Raw genomic sequence first — 17,777 nt, 5'->3', positions numbered from 1 at the left:
AATATAAAGAACTTTGTCTTAATCCGTTATTGAACTGCTTTGCCAGACCCCAGACATTGGGAGGGTTTGTTGAGGCCTGCTTTTGTTTTATTGTATAAGGATATGTGATTTATACACATGGCATAGCATAACGGTATTTTTGAATTGTTGCAATAACTTAATTAAAGAATGCTAGTATATTAATAAGCGCTATTTTGTCTCATTTTTTGAAAAATCTCTGCTTAGAGTTAAGATAAAACAGTTTCTTATTGTAATGATGGAAATATTTTCCCTCAATATTTCACTTAGAAAGAGTAAATCAAAAGACTAAGCATTGGAATTCAATCAATTTAATTGATTAAATATTGACAATATCCTAAGGAGCCAAATAAACTTTTCTCTATTCTATGAGGTGCCGTTTTGATATTTTGGAGGTATTTTCTGATATCAAAAAAATAAATATTTGATATCAATAATTTGAATTATTGAAATCAAAAAGAATTCTTAAAATCTGAAAATTTATTTTGTGATATCAGAAAATCATTTTTTGATATCACAAATTCAAAATTCTTGATATCAAAAAATGATTTTCTGATATCACAAAATATATTTTTTGATATCAAGAATTAAAGTGGATTTTTTTATATCAAAAAATCGAATTCTTGATACATGTATCAGAAAATCAATTTTTTGATATCAAAAAAATGATTTGTATTTTCTAATATCAGAAAATCGATTTTTTGATATCAGAAAAAAGACTTACATAAAATTACTATCAACTTAATGAATGCTCCCTGTGATGCAACTTTTGTAATTTGTAAGAAATTGTGTTTCAAACCTGTACATGCCTGTTAACATTATGATGTATGCCTAATTTTAAACCTGATTTCATTTTGGCAAGTTTGTCCACATATACAATGATTAGCACTGCTTTCTTTGTAATTCGCTGTGAATATTGAATGGAATTCCTTTAAAATGATGGAGTCCCATAATATAAAGGAATCATTCAGGCGCATAGTTAGTACTTTCAACATGTTCAATACATAAGACCAGAATTATCAGGAACACTTAATAATTTTTTTACATTAAATAAATATTCAAATAAAAAACAACAAATATTAAAATGCAAATCAGGCTCTGTAGTTCAGCAATTTAATTTTGGGTCAAGGAAGTATTTATTAAATATGTGAAATTTATTCACCATTTTATTTGAATTCAGAAAATATAATTCTTGATATCAAAAAATCAGTTTGAATTTCTGATATCAATAAATCATATAAGTAATTCTTGGTATCAAAAAATCAGAAAATACTTCAAAAATATTAAATCGGCGCCCCATATAAAACTTGGTATTAATTAACTAAATATTTAAAATTTAAAGTAAGTAAAAGGATAGTTTGCTATTATTGAAATGAAAGGAAAGTGTATCTTTCTAGAAAACGAACTACGAATGTGATAACGTACGACTTGACTTGCCTCCGTAGCGTCACCCTTTTTTCCACTTTCATTTCGCGCAAAGAGGAACAATAACCATAATACTAGCAAAAGAGACAAAAGTACAGTCTACAATGGACAACGGACACTCGGACCTATATCCTCCATTGGAGAGGATACAGCGGGACGCGCATGTGTCGTCATTGGAGCAATATAAGGAGATGTACCAGCGCTCCATCGAGGACCCCGCCGGCTTCTGGGATGAAATCTCAAAACAATTCTTTTGGAAGTCTCCCCCGACCGGCGAATTCCTCCAGTATAACTTTGATTGCAACCAGGGCCCTATCTCTATAAAATGGATGGACGGAGCGCAGACCAATATATGCTATAACGCCTTGGATCGTAACATTGACCGGGGCATGGGGGATAAGATCGCTTTTTACTGGTGAGTATATTGGCGAGGTAACCTGGTTTGATAATACATGCAAGTGTTAGTGATAAAAGATGTCATTAGATGGTAAACAGATAAAATGTTGTTTATAGATTTCGAGAGAGAGAAAGAGAGGATGTTAAAAAATAAAGACCCAATTAAAGGACTTGGGACTTGATGATAGCATTTTTTATCTTTAAATGTTACATGTTTGTTGTTTCATATCAATGTCTTTATCTTATGTAATATCTTTTTCTTCATCCTCCTTAAAGTGCAGTGCTGAGTAATTTTGCACTCTTACTTCTCGTGTGTAGGGGAGTAACATCTATATATATATGTAGACTTTCTTTTTAATATTCAGAATTAATGAATAAATGATTAATGTTGGATTTAAAATTTTTAACATCTTTAAATTATCTGAATTCTTCATTCAATGAAATATTGATACTACTTCATTAAGATGTCAGAATAGGATTTGTGCATTCTGTATGTTGAAATGAGAGATACATAAGTGTGTCTGTAAATTTTAATTGAAAAAATGGTAAATAGGACTCGTAGAGAGAACTTTTTGTATTATGATGCATGGAAATGAAGAGACAGAAGAAATAGAAGACTCAGCTTAAACATCAATTACATCACCATCTGTGTTGCAGTGGTTAACTATAACAAACAAACAATGTATTTCACAGGGAAGGCAACAATCCCAATGACCAGGGCTCCATTACCTTTAAGAAGCTTCTGGAAGAGGTCTGCAAATTCTCCAATGTTCTAAAAAAGATTGGTATGTACCCCTCAGGCTTACAGTCAATACCCCATACTACCCTGATTCCGTCAGGGGACACCCATAACCCAGAGGATCCGGTCTCAGCCTGATGGCACACCTCCTAGTTTGGGCGCTAGGCGCCCTGTATAGAGATCCTACAATAATGTATGGAACATGTATGATAGGGTCAACTCAGCGCCTAGGTGCCAGGAATCGGTGTCAATATGGCCCCTTTTGAGACCGGATTCCGTCAGGGGACACCCGTACCCCCGAGGATCCGGTCTCGGCCTGATGGCGCACCTCCTAGTTTTGGTGTTATGAGCCGTTTTAAATTTCTATATAATGCAATCAGGTTCGAAAAGCTTTCATTTTTAGTCGCTAAAAATACATGAAAATTCGTTATTGGCAGGTAGCTTATTGGCAGGTAGCTTGACTTTAGGCGCGACATCTATCGTAACAAGAAAAAATTACGCACAAGAAAATTAGAAACAACATAAGTGGATTATTTATTTCCAGAAAGATATCTAGCATTTTGGCATGTACATGTAGTATCAAGGGAGGGCGGGAGAGCGGTCCAACCCCCCAAACCCCCCCTCCCCCCTACCCCCTACCCCCCCCCCCCCCCCCCCCCCCCCACACACATACTTTTTTTGCAAGAAACATTTTTTTTTTTAAATTTCTATAGAAAAAAAATGGATGGAAGACCCCCCCCCCCCCTTTTTTTTTTAGGATCGGTTTTAAAAATATAGGAAAATTAATCTTTAAAGAACTATAACGTGTTATATTTTTTTATTCACCAATCAAGGGCCCTCAAGGGGCATATACATTAAAAAATATAATATCGTGATTATAACAAATAATGAATGAAATACTGCTCACAATGTCCAGGCAACAATATGCAAAATGTTTCATTAATACAATGAAATATATGTATAGGATTTACACATCAGTGAATACAACAGCTATACAGAAACAAGGTGACCTGAAAACAGAGAGTACCAAGGGATGGTGCCTGCACTGTCAATCAGATGGTCTACTTGTACATGTACTCAAGCCAGTATGCTTATACGTAACATAACACCCCCCTCCCCCATCTAAAAGTAAATATATTGTACATTATATATGTATACATAACTATAACCATTATATTCCAGTTTGTGAACAAGTTAAACTGAGCTTTTGGTTTCACAGGTATAAAGAAGGGAGACCGAATAGCCATTTATATGCCCATGATATTAGAACTCGTTGTTGCTATGTTAGCATGTGCCAGGATCGGAGCTGTTCACTCCATCATTGTAAGTACTATTTGAAGCAGAAAACAAATTTACAGCAAAAAGGTCACACACTAACTAATTCAGGGCCAGAGTAATTTTGAATTCAACAAATATTTGACTAATGATGAATTAGTAAAATGGTTTTTTGGTAAGATTATTGCAGCGAGCTTCATGCCATTTAGATTGGCAGATGTTTGTGTGTTTCAGTTTGCTGGCTATTCCTCCGACTCGCTGGCCGGTAGAATCCTTGATGCCAAGTGTCACGTAGTTATCACTGCTGGTAAGACTTATGTTAAAAATTTAGGAAATTATTAATGTGGATTAAGTTTTTTTAATGCATTATCTATTAAATTTCCATCTGCTCATATAAAACCTGTACATTGTAAATTCCATTGGTGTCATTCAAGATAAAAACTCTCTTTGCATCTCCATTAAACTACGGAAAGGGTTTTTTGATATTACTGCCTGACTTCATGCATGTACAATGTAATATTGTAGATGGTGTGTGGAGAGGAGCCAAGCTGTTAAATGTAAAGAAGATAGTTGATGATGCTGTAGACATCTGCACCAAATCGTAAGTTGATGAGTCAAACTTGTAAGTCGATGAGTAAAAATTGCAAGTCAATGACTCACGAACCGAAGAGAACTTTAAGTTTTTTCATCTCTGTGTATTAGCAGAAAAGTCAGCTATACAACAACAAAATGATACATGTGCTTCACTGGGACCTCCTTACAATGAATTTTAATTATTTTAGTCTCAAGAATTTGTAGTATTGCTGACCCTTTTATATTGCTTGTAAACCTGTAGGAGTCACGAAGTTCGTACATGTGTGGTCGTGAGACATCTCTCTCCTTCAGAGGAAGACATAAGCAACCTAAAGCATGACGAGAATACAGAACCACCTGCTACTCGACCCTCACTCAAACTCAAGGTATGTGTAGGTGCTCAAACTCAAGGTATGTGTAGTTCTACTGACCCTCACTTAAATTCAAGGTATGTGTAGGGCTACTCGACCCTCACTCAAATTCAAGGTATGTGTAGGGCTACTCGACCCTCACTCAAACTCAAGGTATGTGTAGGTCTACTGACACTTGCTCCTATGCTCAAACTCAAGATACATATATGTGTAGTTCTACTGACCCTTGCTCAAACTCAAGGTATGTGTAGATCTACTGACTCTTGCTCAAACTCAAGGTTTGTGTTGGTCTACTGACCCTCACTCAAAACTCAAGGTAGGTACATATACATGTAGTTCTTCTGACCTATGCTCAAACTCAAAGTATGTGTAGTACTTCTGACGCTCACTTATACTAAAAAGGTACATATATGGTAGTTCTACTGAACTTCTCCCAAACTCATGGTACTTGTAGTTATAAAAGCTACCCAAGATGTAGTCCATACAGTCTTCAGAACATTTCTGGTAAAGGAAAATTTTGCTGGTTTCTGCTTTTATTGTTGGATTCTTTTTTCTGTATTAAGAATTGATGGGTGCTGCTCTTATGAATTGCTAATAAGATGACTTCAGAAAGAATTCGATTGGTCATTCATTGCTTTTATGAATAAGGAAGAATGTGATTAATCATTGTTTTTGTTTTATATGACAGATCAACTGGCATGATGGAAGAGATGTGTGGTGGCATGATATAATGACTGGACAGTCCCCCGAGTGTGAGGCAGAGTGGATGATGGCCGAGGACCCCCTCTTTATGCTGTACACAAGGTAAACCCCTCTTTATGCTGTACACAAGGTAAACCCCTCTTTATGCTGTACACAAGGTAACAGAAGCTTGACTCTTTTTGACTTAGCACAACACAGAGAAGTTTTAGAAAGTTTAGTTCTAAATTAATGCCTGGAGTTTAATACATTCAGAGTTAGGTAGGACAAAATCTATGGGTTCTGGTTTGGAATTATTCATGTACTTTACTAGTTTCTTGTTCAGGAATCCTATTTAGTGCTAATTCATTTTTATGAATACTGTAGATTCCTTATGGAATTCGAGAAACACATCTTATGATTTTAAAATCTCACTTTAATGTGTAGGACAGGTATAAAGTAAATGAATCTATGATAAAAATTTGGTGTTTCTGATTTTATATTCTCAGAATTTGATGCAAAACACAGAAATTAGTACTTGCATAAAATAAGGAATTTACAGTAATTTAAAATGATCATCATTGATGTGGCCATCCCTTTTTATAAAGAAAAAAGATTAAATAACATGTGATTTATAAGTAGATGAAATTCCAAGAAATCTTGGTGTTTCATACTGTTTGATATGTGGTTGTTCTGTTGTGATGGATGTTACTGGTTTTTAACTTGCGGCGGTTTTATGACAGTGGCTCCACTGGGAAGCCCAAGGGTGTGCTCCACACGGTGGCGGGTTACATGTTGTACTCGGCCACAACCTTCAAGTTCGTCTTCGACTACCACCCGGGCGAGGTCTACTGGTGCACGGCTGACGTGGGATGGATCACTGGACACACCTACACATGCTATGGTCCACTGAACAACGGCGCCACAGGAATCATTGTAAGTGAAGCAGGTATATACGTCAATGGTGAAATGAAATAGAGATATTGAAAGATGGCAGACTTTATAATTCCTCTATTTTAGGGGAAGAGGGAATTTTGTGCTGTTTTCAGATATAGAACCTGAAGTAGATATATAAATTTATTATTGATATTCAATATTAATGTGTTGACAATATTTTATTTTTGTAGTTTGAAGGAGTGCCGTTTTTTCCCGATGCTGGCAGATTCTGGGCCATCATTGAGAAATACAAAGTGGCAAAGTTCTACACAGCACCAACCGCCATCAGGGCTCTCATGAAATACGACGACTCTTTTGTCACCAAGTAAGCTTCATAGTCACTGAGAAGGGGGCTATCATATCATGTCCACCTATTAGAGAAAACAATGTACATTTAAAATATCCGTGTTTGCTAGTACATGTACTATCAATGAGGGGATACAGGTGGGCATTTTACTCTCTATCAGTGAACAGAGTTAACACCCTCAAATTTTATAACTGGAACTTTTAAAATAATTTCAAAAAAGCCTCTTCACTGCTTCATTTCAAAACTATTAAAAGCTTTCCTGGCTTGGTACTAAAACCATTCTACCTGGAGGGTGTAGAACCATTTCCTTTTTTTTTCTTGAAGCAAAAAACATTTTATATACATGCATAGATAAGCATGTTTGGAGTGATTGTATTTGGATAGAGTCATAAAGCTGTGCTGTATCTGTTTGTGTATGATCTGTGTAGGTATGATAGAAGCACACTGAAGGTCCTGGGCACTGTGGGTGAACCCATCAACCCCGAAGCCTGGCTCTGGTACTACAACGTGGTTGGCAACAAGCAGTGTGCCATTGTGGACACCTTCTGGCAGACAGAAACAGTCAGTATACAGTTGCTCTCCTATACACCACCCCCATACACTTATATACCTCACCCCTATTGCTCCACCCCCATACTACACCGGGTGCACCCCGATGTTCCACCCCTTTTACACACATAATCCCCACTGTTTACCCACAGACACACTATCATCTACACTTATCTACCCCCAAAGCCCCCACTGCCACACTCACCCTTTTCACCTCCATACACGCACCTCACCATACTGCTACAACCTCATACACACACCTCACCACACTACTACAACCCCATACACACACCTCACCACACTACTACAACCCCATACACACACCTCACCATACTGCTACAACCCCATACACACACCTCACCATACTGCTACAACCCCATACACACACCTCACCACACTACTACAACCCCATACACACACCTCACCACACTACTACAACCCCATACACACACCTCACCACACTACTACAACCCCATACACACACCTCACCACACTACTACAACCCCATACACACACCTCACCACACTACTACAACCCCATACACACACCTCAACATACTGCTACAACTGCTACAACCCCATAAACACTCCTTATCCTCACTGCTACAACCCCATACACACACCTCACCATACTGCTACAACCCCATACACACACCTCACCACACTACTACAACCCCATACACACACCTCACCACACTACTACAACCCCATACACACACCTCACCACACGACTACAACCCCATACACACACCTCACCACACTACTACAACCCCATACACACACCTCACCACACTACTACAACCCCATACACACACCTCACCACACTGCTACAACCCCATACACACACCTCACCACACTACTACAACCCCATACACACACCTCACCACACTACTACAACCCCATACACACACCTCACCACACTGCTACAACCCCATACACACACCTCACCACACTACTACAACCCCATACACACACCTCACCACACTGCTACAACCCCATACACACACCTCACCACACTACTACAACCCCATACACACACCTCACCACACTGCTACAACCCCATACACACACCTCACCACACTACTACAACCCCATACACACACCTCACCACACTGCTACAACCCCATACACACACCTCACCACACTACTACAACCCCATACACACACCTCACCACACTGCTACAACCTCATACACACACCTCACCACACTGCTACAACCCCATACACACACCTCACCACACTACTACAACCCCATACACACACCTCACCACACTGCTACAACCCCATACACACACCTCACCACACTACTACAACCCCATACACACACCTCACCACACTGCTACAACCCCATACACACACCTCACCACACTACTACAACCCCATACACACACCTCACCACACTGCTACAACCCCATACACACACCTCACCACACTACTACAACCCCATACACACACCTCACCACACTGCTACAACCCCATACACACACCTCACCACACTGCTACAACCCCATACACACACCTCACCACACTGCTACAACCCCATACACACACCTCACCACACTGCTACAACCCCATACACACACCTCACCACACTGCTACAACCCCATACACACACCTCACCACACTACTACAACCCCATACACACACCACACCACACTGCTACAACCCCATACACACACCTCACCACACTGCTACAACCCCATACACACACCTCACCACACTGCTACAACCCCATACACACACCTCACCACACTGCTACAACCCCATACACACACCTCACCACACTGCTACAACCCCATAGACAAACCTAACCACACTGCTACAACCCCATACACACACCTCACCACACTACTACAACCCCATACACACACCTCACCACACTGCTACAACCCCATACACACACCTCACCACACTACTACAACCCCATACACACACCTCACCACACTGCTACAACCCCATACACACACCTCACCACACTGCTACAACCCCATACACACACCTCACCACACTACTACAACCCCATACACACACCTCACCACACTGCTACAACCTCATACACACACCTCACCACACTGCTACAACCCCATACACACACCTCACCACACTACTACAACCCCATACACACACCTCAACATACTGCTACAACTGCTACAACCCCATACACACACCTCACCACACTACTACAACCCCATACACACACCTCACCACACTGCTACAACCCCATACACACACCTCACCACACTACTACAACCCCATACACACACCTCACCACACTACTACAACCCCATACACACACCTCACCACACTGCTACAACCTCATACACACACCTCACCACACTACTACAACCCCATACACACACCTCACCACACTGCTACAACCCCATACACACACCTCACCACACTACTACAACCCCATACACACACCTCACCACACTGCTACAACCCCATACACACACCTCACCACACTACTACAACCCCATACACACACCTCACCATACTGCTACAACCTCATACACACACCTCACCACACTACTACAACCCCATACACACACCTCAACATACTGCTACAACTGCTACAACCCCATAACACTCCTTATCCTCACTGCTACAACCTCATACACACACCTCACCACACTACTACAACCCCATATACACACCTCACCATACTGCTACAACCCCATAAACACTCCTCATCCTCACTGCTCCACCAACAAGCACAGTCTCATCCACACTTCTCCATCCAACATACCTCACCCCTGTGTTCCACCTCTATCCACATACCTCACCCCTGTGTTCCACCTCTATCCACATACCTCACCCCTGTGTTCCACCTCTATCCACATACCTCACCCCTATGTCCACCTCTATCCACATATCTCACCCCTACGTTCCACCCCCACACACTCTTCACCTCTACTTTTCAATTCCCCCATCCCATTTCTATGGAACATTGGTCAAACAGTGAACACGCGGAAACAGTATTACTGAAACCTTATTTTAATGAGGTTTATGTGTCTATTGACCAGAAAAAAAAATGAGAACAACCAGACGTTGCCAGTAATGTTTGATTATTTTGATAATGCTTAACCTACATAAGAAATGACAGGGTGTAAAATCCAGTATCTCTCCATCACCACAGTGATTTGTCTGGCAGATTGTAAAAATCTGTCACTTTTGGGGAAAAGACCCAGCTTGCTGAGTTTAGGCAATAAAGATTACAAGTACACTGAATGTCAGGAATATTGATTGCTACTATGCACATATCAATTCTAGCTATATCATAATAATGTATATCTAAAAAACAAAAATGATGTATATCTAAAAAACAAAAATGGTGGCAATCTATTCATGAAAGTCCATTTACCCCCTCTCTTGTTCAATAAACTGGTATGTCATTGCGGTATAATTCATACCAAAATGACATACCATTGATAATAAAAATGTAAACAACCTGTTCTCTGTCCACTGTATGATGAAAGCTCAACCACCTAATAGTTAGTGTACCGGTACTTTGTTCCAAGTTATTTATGCAGCATATTTTCTATAATTACTTGATATTTAATGAGATAAATACCTCAGGGTTTATAGGAAGTTTAGTCAATAGTATGGAAAAATCCCAAGAGGTCTCCTTTGAAACGCCCCCTCTAGCTTGTCAGGTTTCAATACACAGCAAACAAATAAAAAGTGTACTGGGATTTTGCATTGCAAACAACATGAAAATACCCCTGATGACAATGTTAAAGAAAATTGTTTGAGGTATCTCAAGTATTTCCAAATGGAGAAAAGATGTCAACATTTCCCATTATTAATCCCCATAAGAAAGAATTTGTTTTTGTTCCTGTGAGTCTTTCCTGGTAAAAAGAGATAATGTGTCACTCCATGAAGAAATTTTGGACTTTTTTTCTCCTTTTTTATTGATTTCTATTGTACTTAATTGACAGGTATGTTAATTTACATTAGAATCTTCAAAAAGTGATGGAATATATATCTTGGTACAAACTATAATAATGTATTGATAATGATACAGTACTTTAAAAAAAATAGTAAAAAATTAACTTTAACACCCTCAGCCAAAACTTTGAAAGTTGTATGATAGAAATGTTCATCCATCAAGTTATATTTATCTGCCTAATTGATCTTTGATTATTGATTTGTTTTGATTGATTTGCCTGTATTGTAGGGAGGTCATGTGATTACCCCTCTCCCTGGTGCCACAACAACCAAACCAGGGTCAGCAGTAAGTATCCATAGCAACCAATCTGTACTCTGTCACCCCCACAGCAGTCCTGTTCGACATCACATAGAAATGAATGTCTCTATTACACAGAAATAAATGACTCCATCATTTAGACATTACATGTCAGTACCAAAGGATTTTCTCTGTCACTGTCAGAAATCATTTGAATTTTTAACGAATAAAGAGGAAAATATGGTATAATGACCTAATTTTTTTCAATGATGCCTTTTATTGATGGCAAACGTCTGTTGTATTAATTGGTAAAAGCACTGTAGACAACACTCAGTTATTGCCCTTGTTTGCACAGTCTATCAGTCGTGATGTATTCATGTTTTTGTTCCAGACTTTCCCGTTCTTTGGAGTGGTCCCCGTCATATTGGATGAGGAGGGGCGGGAGATTACAGAGCCCAACAAGGAGGGATATCTGGTCAGTGTGTAGACAGGCACCAAGGGAAATTGATATCTACAATTAAAACAGATATCTGTTATTCTGAATGGCTTAGTGGTGTCCTGATATCTAGAGTATACATGTATAACAAGATAATAGTCTAATGTTGCTGTTGTTCTCAGATTTCTACAGTATTATAGCTCCTCTATGATGTTTAAAGGAAAGACATTATATATGTTGCATACCATTTATTTATTTCAAATAAGATGAATTATATCCATATTGAGAAGGAAAAATTTGATATTGTAAAAATATCCCTGTTTACAGGCTACACGATAGCTAGTATTTAATCATGAGATCGCAGATGTTTGGCTGATAACATAAAGAAAGGGAGTTGTGTTTCAGATATCTGTGATGTTTCAGATATCTGTGATATCTAATGAGGGAAGCTGTGTTGCTGTGTAACAGAATAGTGATATCTGATGACGTCAGTCGTTTGTTTGTTACAGGTGTTCAAGCAGCCATGGCCAGGTATCATGAGGACGGTGTACGGGAACCACGAGAGATTTGAGACCACATACTTCAAAAAATTCCCAGGATACTACTGCACTGGAGATGGTGAGATTTCATTTTTTCATGGAATATTTTAAATTCTCGAGATGTTTTATGATATCCTCACATGTAGATTTCCTTAACTGGCTGTCTTACAGAGAATGAGCTTAAAATTTATCCATGCATATTTACAGTAACATGTTTCCTTTTATTTGAAACTGTTAATTATTGTTTTTGATACTGTCTGTTTTGTCTGCAAGTATTGAAGACCTTAAATACATGAGAAACATTGTTTAACTATGCTGCATTACAGGCGGGAAGAAGGACAGTGACGGCTACATCTGGGTCACTGGACGAATCGACGACATGGTCAATGTCTCGGGGCACCTGCTGAGCACCGCCGAGATAGAGTCTGCCCTGGTGGAGCACCACAAGGTCGCGGAGGCTGCGGTGGTGTCCCACCCCCACAAAATTAAGGGGGAGTGCACCTACTGCTTTGTCACCCTCAAAGAGGTAAGTGGGTACTAGGGATGAATACTATTAGCTACATGGTTTGTAGCTGACCTAATATGGTTTATACGTGGTCATTAAAATTTATGACTGGGTGAATTCCAGTGTTTCAAATTATCTCTCTTTAAACAGAGGTTTCTCCTGGCAAATTCAAGGGATTCATAAAAATACTTAAGTTTTATAGCAAAATTACTACTTAAGTAGAAAATAAATTCTTAGCGAAGAAAAATTAATTAAGTCACTTTCATATAAATTCTAGGTACAATTCTTAGCTACTGTATGCAAGTGTAGAAGGGGGAAATAACAGGGGGTAAAATAACCCTGTATACAGAAGCTTGAATTTACTGATTAATGCACTACTGTACCTTCCTTATATTGAGCAGGTACTCATTTCTGCGATCCTGTTGTTTTATATTAAATCGTGAGAATATAAAATCGCAAACACAGCTCTGATAACTATCAATTTTCATTCCATTAAAAGTTTAGAAACAACGTCCTATGTATTATTAATCATGTAATATTGTCAGGTAACAATGCACTTTTCAATCTGTTAATAGATACATATCTCCATTCCCCAGGCAGGCTTTTGTATTGTGATCATAATCGACTAAGCTCATACTGTTATGAACTTTTCACATTTTCTTAAATGATATGTATTTCAATTTACTGGTAACTGAAAAAAACCCACTATATTTTCTATAAAAACTGGTAATAAACTTCAAACCAAATGTTATACAGTGCACCCATATACGGTACCAATCAGTTCTGCCTTTTGAAAATTTGGGTTCACTCAGGGTTTACTTTGGGTTTACTCGATTTGCTTTGGTGTCAACTGTACAAAGTGTGATGTAGACCCATCTTTTTTTTTTATCTTACCATCTTATTGCCTGTAACTCCTGCCCCTTGTATCTTACGAATACACATGTAGTCTGCTTTCAGGGGTATACTTCTGATCAGGGTTTACCCTCTGTGTCCACTCTGGGTTTACTCTTGGTCCACTCTAGTAAACCCAGAGAGTAAATCCAGGGTTTATTTGGGTTACTAAATTCTAGGTCGTCTATCTAGATTCTGTTTGTTATCAGCAACAAGTTTATGTAACTTACCACTTGCTTTCTCTCTGTTTATTTCTTGTTTACTTCTTGTTTCTCATGTCAGGGTGAGACGTTCAGTGAAGAGTTGGGCAGCGAACTCAAGACAAAAGGTCTGTCATTAGTTTACAAAATCTAATTGTAGCTATTTGATGATGATCCTGTTTTAATCTACATGTACCTCATCAGTGCTAATTTGATCTTCCCATTTCTCATTTACAGTGAGAACCAAGATCGGCCCATTTGCAATGCCTGATTTTGTTCAGAATGCGCCCAGTCTGCCCAAGACTCGCTCTGGTAAGATCATGAGGCGAATTTTACGCAAGATCGCGGTTGGTGACCGGGACGTGGGTGACATCACGACCCTAGCAGACGAGACAGTGATCGAGAGTCTGTTCAATCTCCGCCCAGACGATGCATAATAAACGGGGAATCCGGGGCACAGGGACCAGGGACATCGACATTAAGTATTAGGGACCTCACTCACAGCCAAAACTAAAAACTCATCTCATCGGAACAAATTGTCAACATCTGAAACCTTTTTTACTGTGCTTTATTTGTTGTGTCTTGTCTCTATGATTTTTACTGTTAGTGATACAAACTTTGTACTAATCATGTTGTGCAATTTATGGAGAATAATTAGTGCAATTTACCAATGTTCACAACTGTGAATTCTAAATGAGTTGTAGAAATAATGATAGACTTGTATATAAACAGATGTAACAGACATACACCCATTGACTGTTGTTGATGAAGTACAGCTATTGTAAGTTGATACTATAAAATGATAACCACATTCTTTTGATGTCTCAATATTTGGACAAAACTACAATGACGTATCTTGATACTGATTACTATGACCTAACAGATATTGAGAGAAATACAGTAAAACTCAGTTAAAGCGAATTTCTAGGGACCAATGGGTTTACTTCGTTATATCTGTAATTCGTTATAACCGTATATAATGAATGAATTTGCAATAATAAATATAGCGAATTTCTTTCACCAGACTATTATTTTTGCTAATTGAAGCTTAGAATAAAAATTAATTACTTTGATACCTTTAATGATTGGATTGTGAGTCTAAAAAAAATTAATGAAAATAAATTTATTCAAACTATTATGTTAAATGGTAGTGCAAACTTTTTAAATTGTAAAGAAATGCGTTATAAAAGTGTTAAATTTCTTTATTATTCACCTCTATGGGACTCAAAATCAGTTTGCTATATCCGTAAATTCGTTATATCCGAATTTTTGTTAACCGTAAAATTTTGCAATGATTTGTTAAGAATTTTACCTAGGACTCAAAAAAAACTTCGCTTATCTCAGAATTTGCTATATCCTTGATCGTACTAAACGAACTTAACTGTATATAAGTATGTGTTTGTTCTGTGTAAAGCAAGGAGAAACTTCTCTTTACCTAAAAAGAGGAAATGAATAAAGGAGAACTCAGTATATCAGGAATCTTGTATTCTCAGCATTCCTTACAAAACTGTTAGACCCTATAATCTTTAGCTTCTAACCTGAAGACAAGCAGACTCATAAACAGATCAGTCATGACGGGCGTTCATCATAAGGATCCTAACATATTAGATGGACAATGGTCAGGTTAACATGATGAATGTAAATGTTCCACGCCCCTAATGGATCATTTAGAACCAGGTAATCGGTGAATTGATGAGAAGCTACCCCCCCCCCCCCACTTTTCCCCGCCCTCTCTTCAGATCAAATAGGTCCTGATAACTGATGTGAAACTAGCCCCCCCCCCCCCCCCAATCCTAAGGTCGAAGACCAGGCTACTGATGCTACTGATAAGAAGCTAGGTTTTCCACTCCGACAAAGTCTACATATCAAACAGGGGCAGGTTGATGGTATGAAGCTAGTCCTCATCCACCTACCCCAGTAAAGCTTAGCTAGTAAAGATCATTGATGAGAGGGGCTCCGTAGACTTCTGGTTCATCGACGCCCCCTCACCCCGAGTCTGGAGGATCAGAGAAGTCAAGGGCACCGGTAGGGACGCCTGTACTCCCTCCACTGCCTCGGCCCACCAGATGAGGCTGGTTACCGCTTACTGTCGGCATTGTGACAGATAGGATGTGTTCTGTCCTTTTTCTGGGACACCAATCAGTGGAGAGAATTGGGCTGTCTCCAGACCTCTGTTTATGCTGATTGTCTCCCGAACTCTCTAACATCGGCATCTATCACGGACCGGCTCCAATCTCCCGGACACATACTTATTTTAACGCTCCGCAAGGTCCGGGAAACTAAACGAATTCGTTTTGGAAAGATCGGCATTTGTAAGATGGGTGTTTACACATCAGCAGTCACACATGGAGAAATTGTATGAGATCTATAAGATCCAACGCACAACTTGACTGCGTTTTCATACACAGTCACCTTTTCCCCCTTAAGAGCAAAAAAAAAAAAACCCCAGAGAATACGATGTCCAGAGGGAAACAAAATGTGCACATTTATTTTAAAACTGAAATATACAATTTCAACTGGTTGAATGAACTCAAATATGACAAATCTATTACTAATAAAATAATCTGATAGAATTTTAAAAGAATAATTGATATGGTATTTTTCTATAAATATCCCACGTCGGAGCATTTAGCCAACATCACGAGACTCCTTACTCTGGGGAGCGATTAAAATTCTATCTGCATTTCTTTATGCTATGGCTTGTAAACAGAATGGGGTTTTTTTTCTCCGACAACGCATTGACGTCAGATGACATCAACTAATCTACGTTATAATGACATAACAGCTATGTCAGTACATGTATACCAGCTGTCATTCTTATACGCCTAGTCAATGGAAAGGAAAGATGCACAACATATGCTGTAAAGTAACAAGCTTCAAACTGTTTTGCATGATGATTTAAACCACACCAAAAAAAGGCAATGCTTCTGCATTAATCCATAAACGGATGAAGAGATATTTTATATTGGAATCACTCAATTCCATTTGTTCTAGTTTCCATAAATGTTTAATCAAAGACAGAAGATGTTTAATATTTGACAAAATTACATACAAGAATCGATAACCACTACCTGTCGGGGCCCGGCGGGAACCAGCACGTGCATTGACACGCCGCCTTTGTCCACGGTTAGTAAACAGACCCAGAGAATTGGACAGTTAGGTCCGCTTCATACGCGAAAAGCTTTTTTTTTTATGGATAGATTCCTTCAGATATATGAATGTATTGATTTATCAAAACTAATTATCCTCAAACCTTTCGACTCTAATGTGAAGCAATTTTAATGTACCATAAAACACCGCGAGATTATATAGATTGATCAGAGTGCATGAAATTTCACAGTGAAACGCTACTGGGTAATGACAGATCGGACCATTCTATAAACTTTTAGAGATACATGTATATCAGTCTTCAATTAAATAACCGCAAAATTATGATCTATCTCATCTCCGCTAGCCAATGGTTTCTCCGAGGAGAGTAGAGGACCAGAAACCCTTGGCTAGCGAAGATTATCTATCTATCTATCTATCTATCTATCTATCTATCTATCTATCTATCTATCTATCTATCTATCTATCTTTCTATCTATTTATCTTTCTATCTATCTATCTATCTATCTATCTATCTATCTATCTATCTATCTATCTATCTATCTATCTATCTATCTATCTATCTTTTTTCTTATTTTTTTCTCACGTATCGAGGATGTTTTGAAAGACCCGGGCTGCTTCAAAAAAATTTCCAACATGGAAA

At 38.7% G+C, this 17,777-nt stretch overlaps 1 protein-coding gene across 1 annotated transcript; it reads left to right on the top strand.

The window, feature by feature from the left end:
- The first annotated feature begins 1,446 nt into the window (after nucleotides 1–1,446).
- Nucleotides 1,447–14,840, top strand: LOC105318496 (acetyl-coenzyme A synthetase, cytoplasmic). The gene is made up of 16 exons (XM_011415668.4): nucleotides 1,447–1,858; nucleotides 2,533–2,624; nucleotides 3,798–3,901; nucleotides 4,088–4,160; nucleotides 4,379–4,454; nucleotides 4,689–4,812; nucleotides 5,486–5,601; nucleotides 6,219–6,411; nucleotides 6,603–6,736; nucleotides 7,147–7,279; nucleotides 11,447–11,503; nucleotides 11,847–11,930; nucleotides 12,401–12,509; nucleotides 12,757–12,956; nucleotides 14,109–14,154; nucleotides 14,264–14,840. Exons 1-16 carry the CDS (start codon nucleotides 1,548–1,550, stop codon nucleotides 14,461–14,463), a joined length of 2,052 nt encoding a protein of 683 aa, XP_011413970.3. The 5' UTR covers nucleotides 1,447–1,547; the 3' UTR covers nucleotides 14,464–14,840.
- The last annotated feature ends 2,937 nt before the right edge of the window (nucleotides 14,841–17,777 follow it).

The sequence above is a fragment of the Magallana gigas genome, chromosome 7, assembly GCF_963853765.1.
Source record: "Magallana gigas chromosome 7, xbMagGiga1.1, whole genome shotgun sequence".
NCBI lineage: Eukaryota > Metazoa > Mollusca > Bivalvia > Ostreida > Ostreidae > Magallana > Magallana gigas.
The sequence above is the reverse complement of the archived record's forward strand: the minus strand, read 5'-3'. Positions and strand labels throughout refer to the sequence as shown.

Excerpts from the sequence above, each read along its gene's own strand:
- LOC105318496 (XM_011415668.4), top strand. The coding sequence starts at position 1,548 with ATGGACAACGGACACTCGGACCTATATCCTCCATTGGAGAGGATACAG. Across the intron at positions 2,625-3,797 it reads CAATGTTCTAAAAAAGATTG|GTATAAAGAAGGGAGACCGA; the intron begins GTATGTACCCCT and ends TTGGTTTCACAG. Across the intron at positions 7,280-11,446 it reads CCTTCTGGCAGACAGAAACA|GGAGGTCATGTGATTACCCC; the intron begins GTCAGTATACAG and ends CCTGTATTGTAG.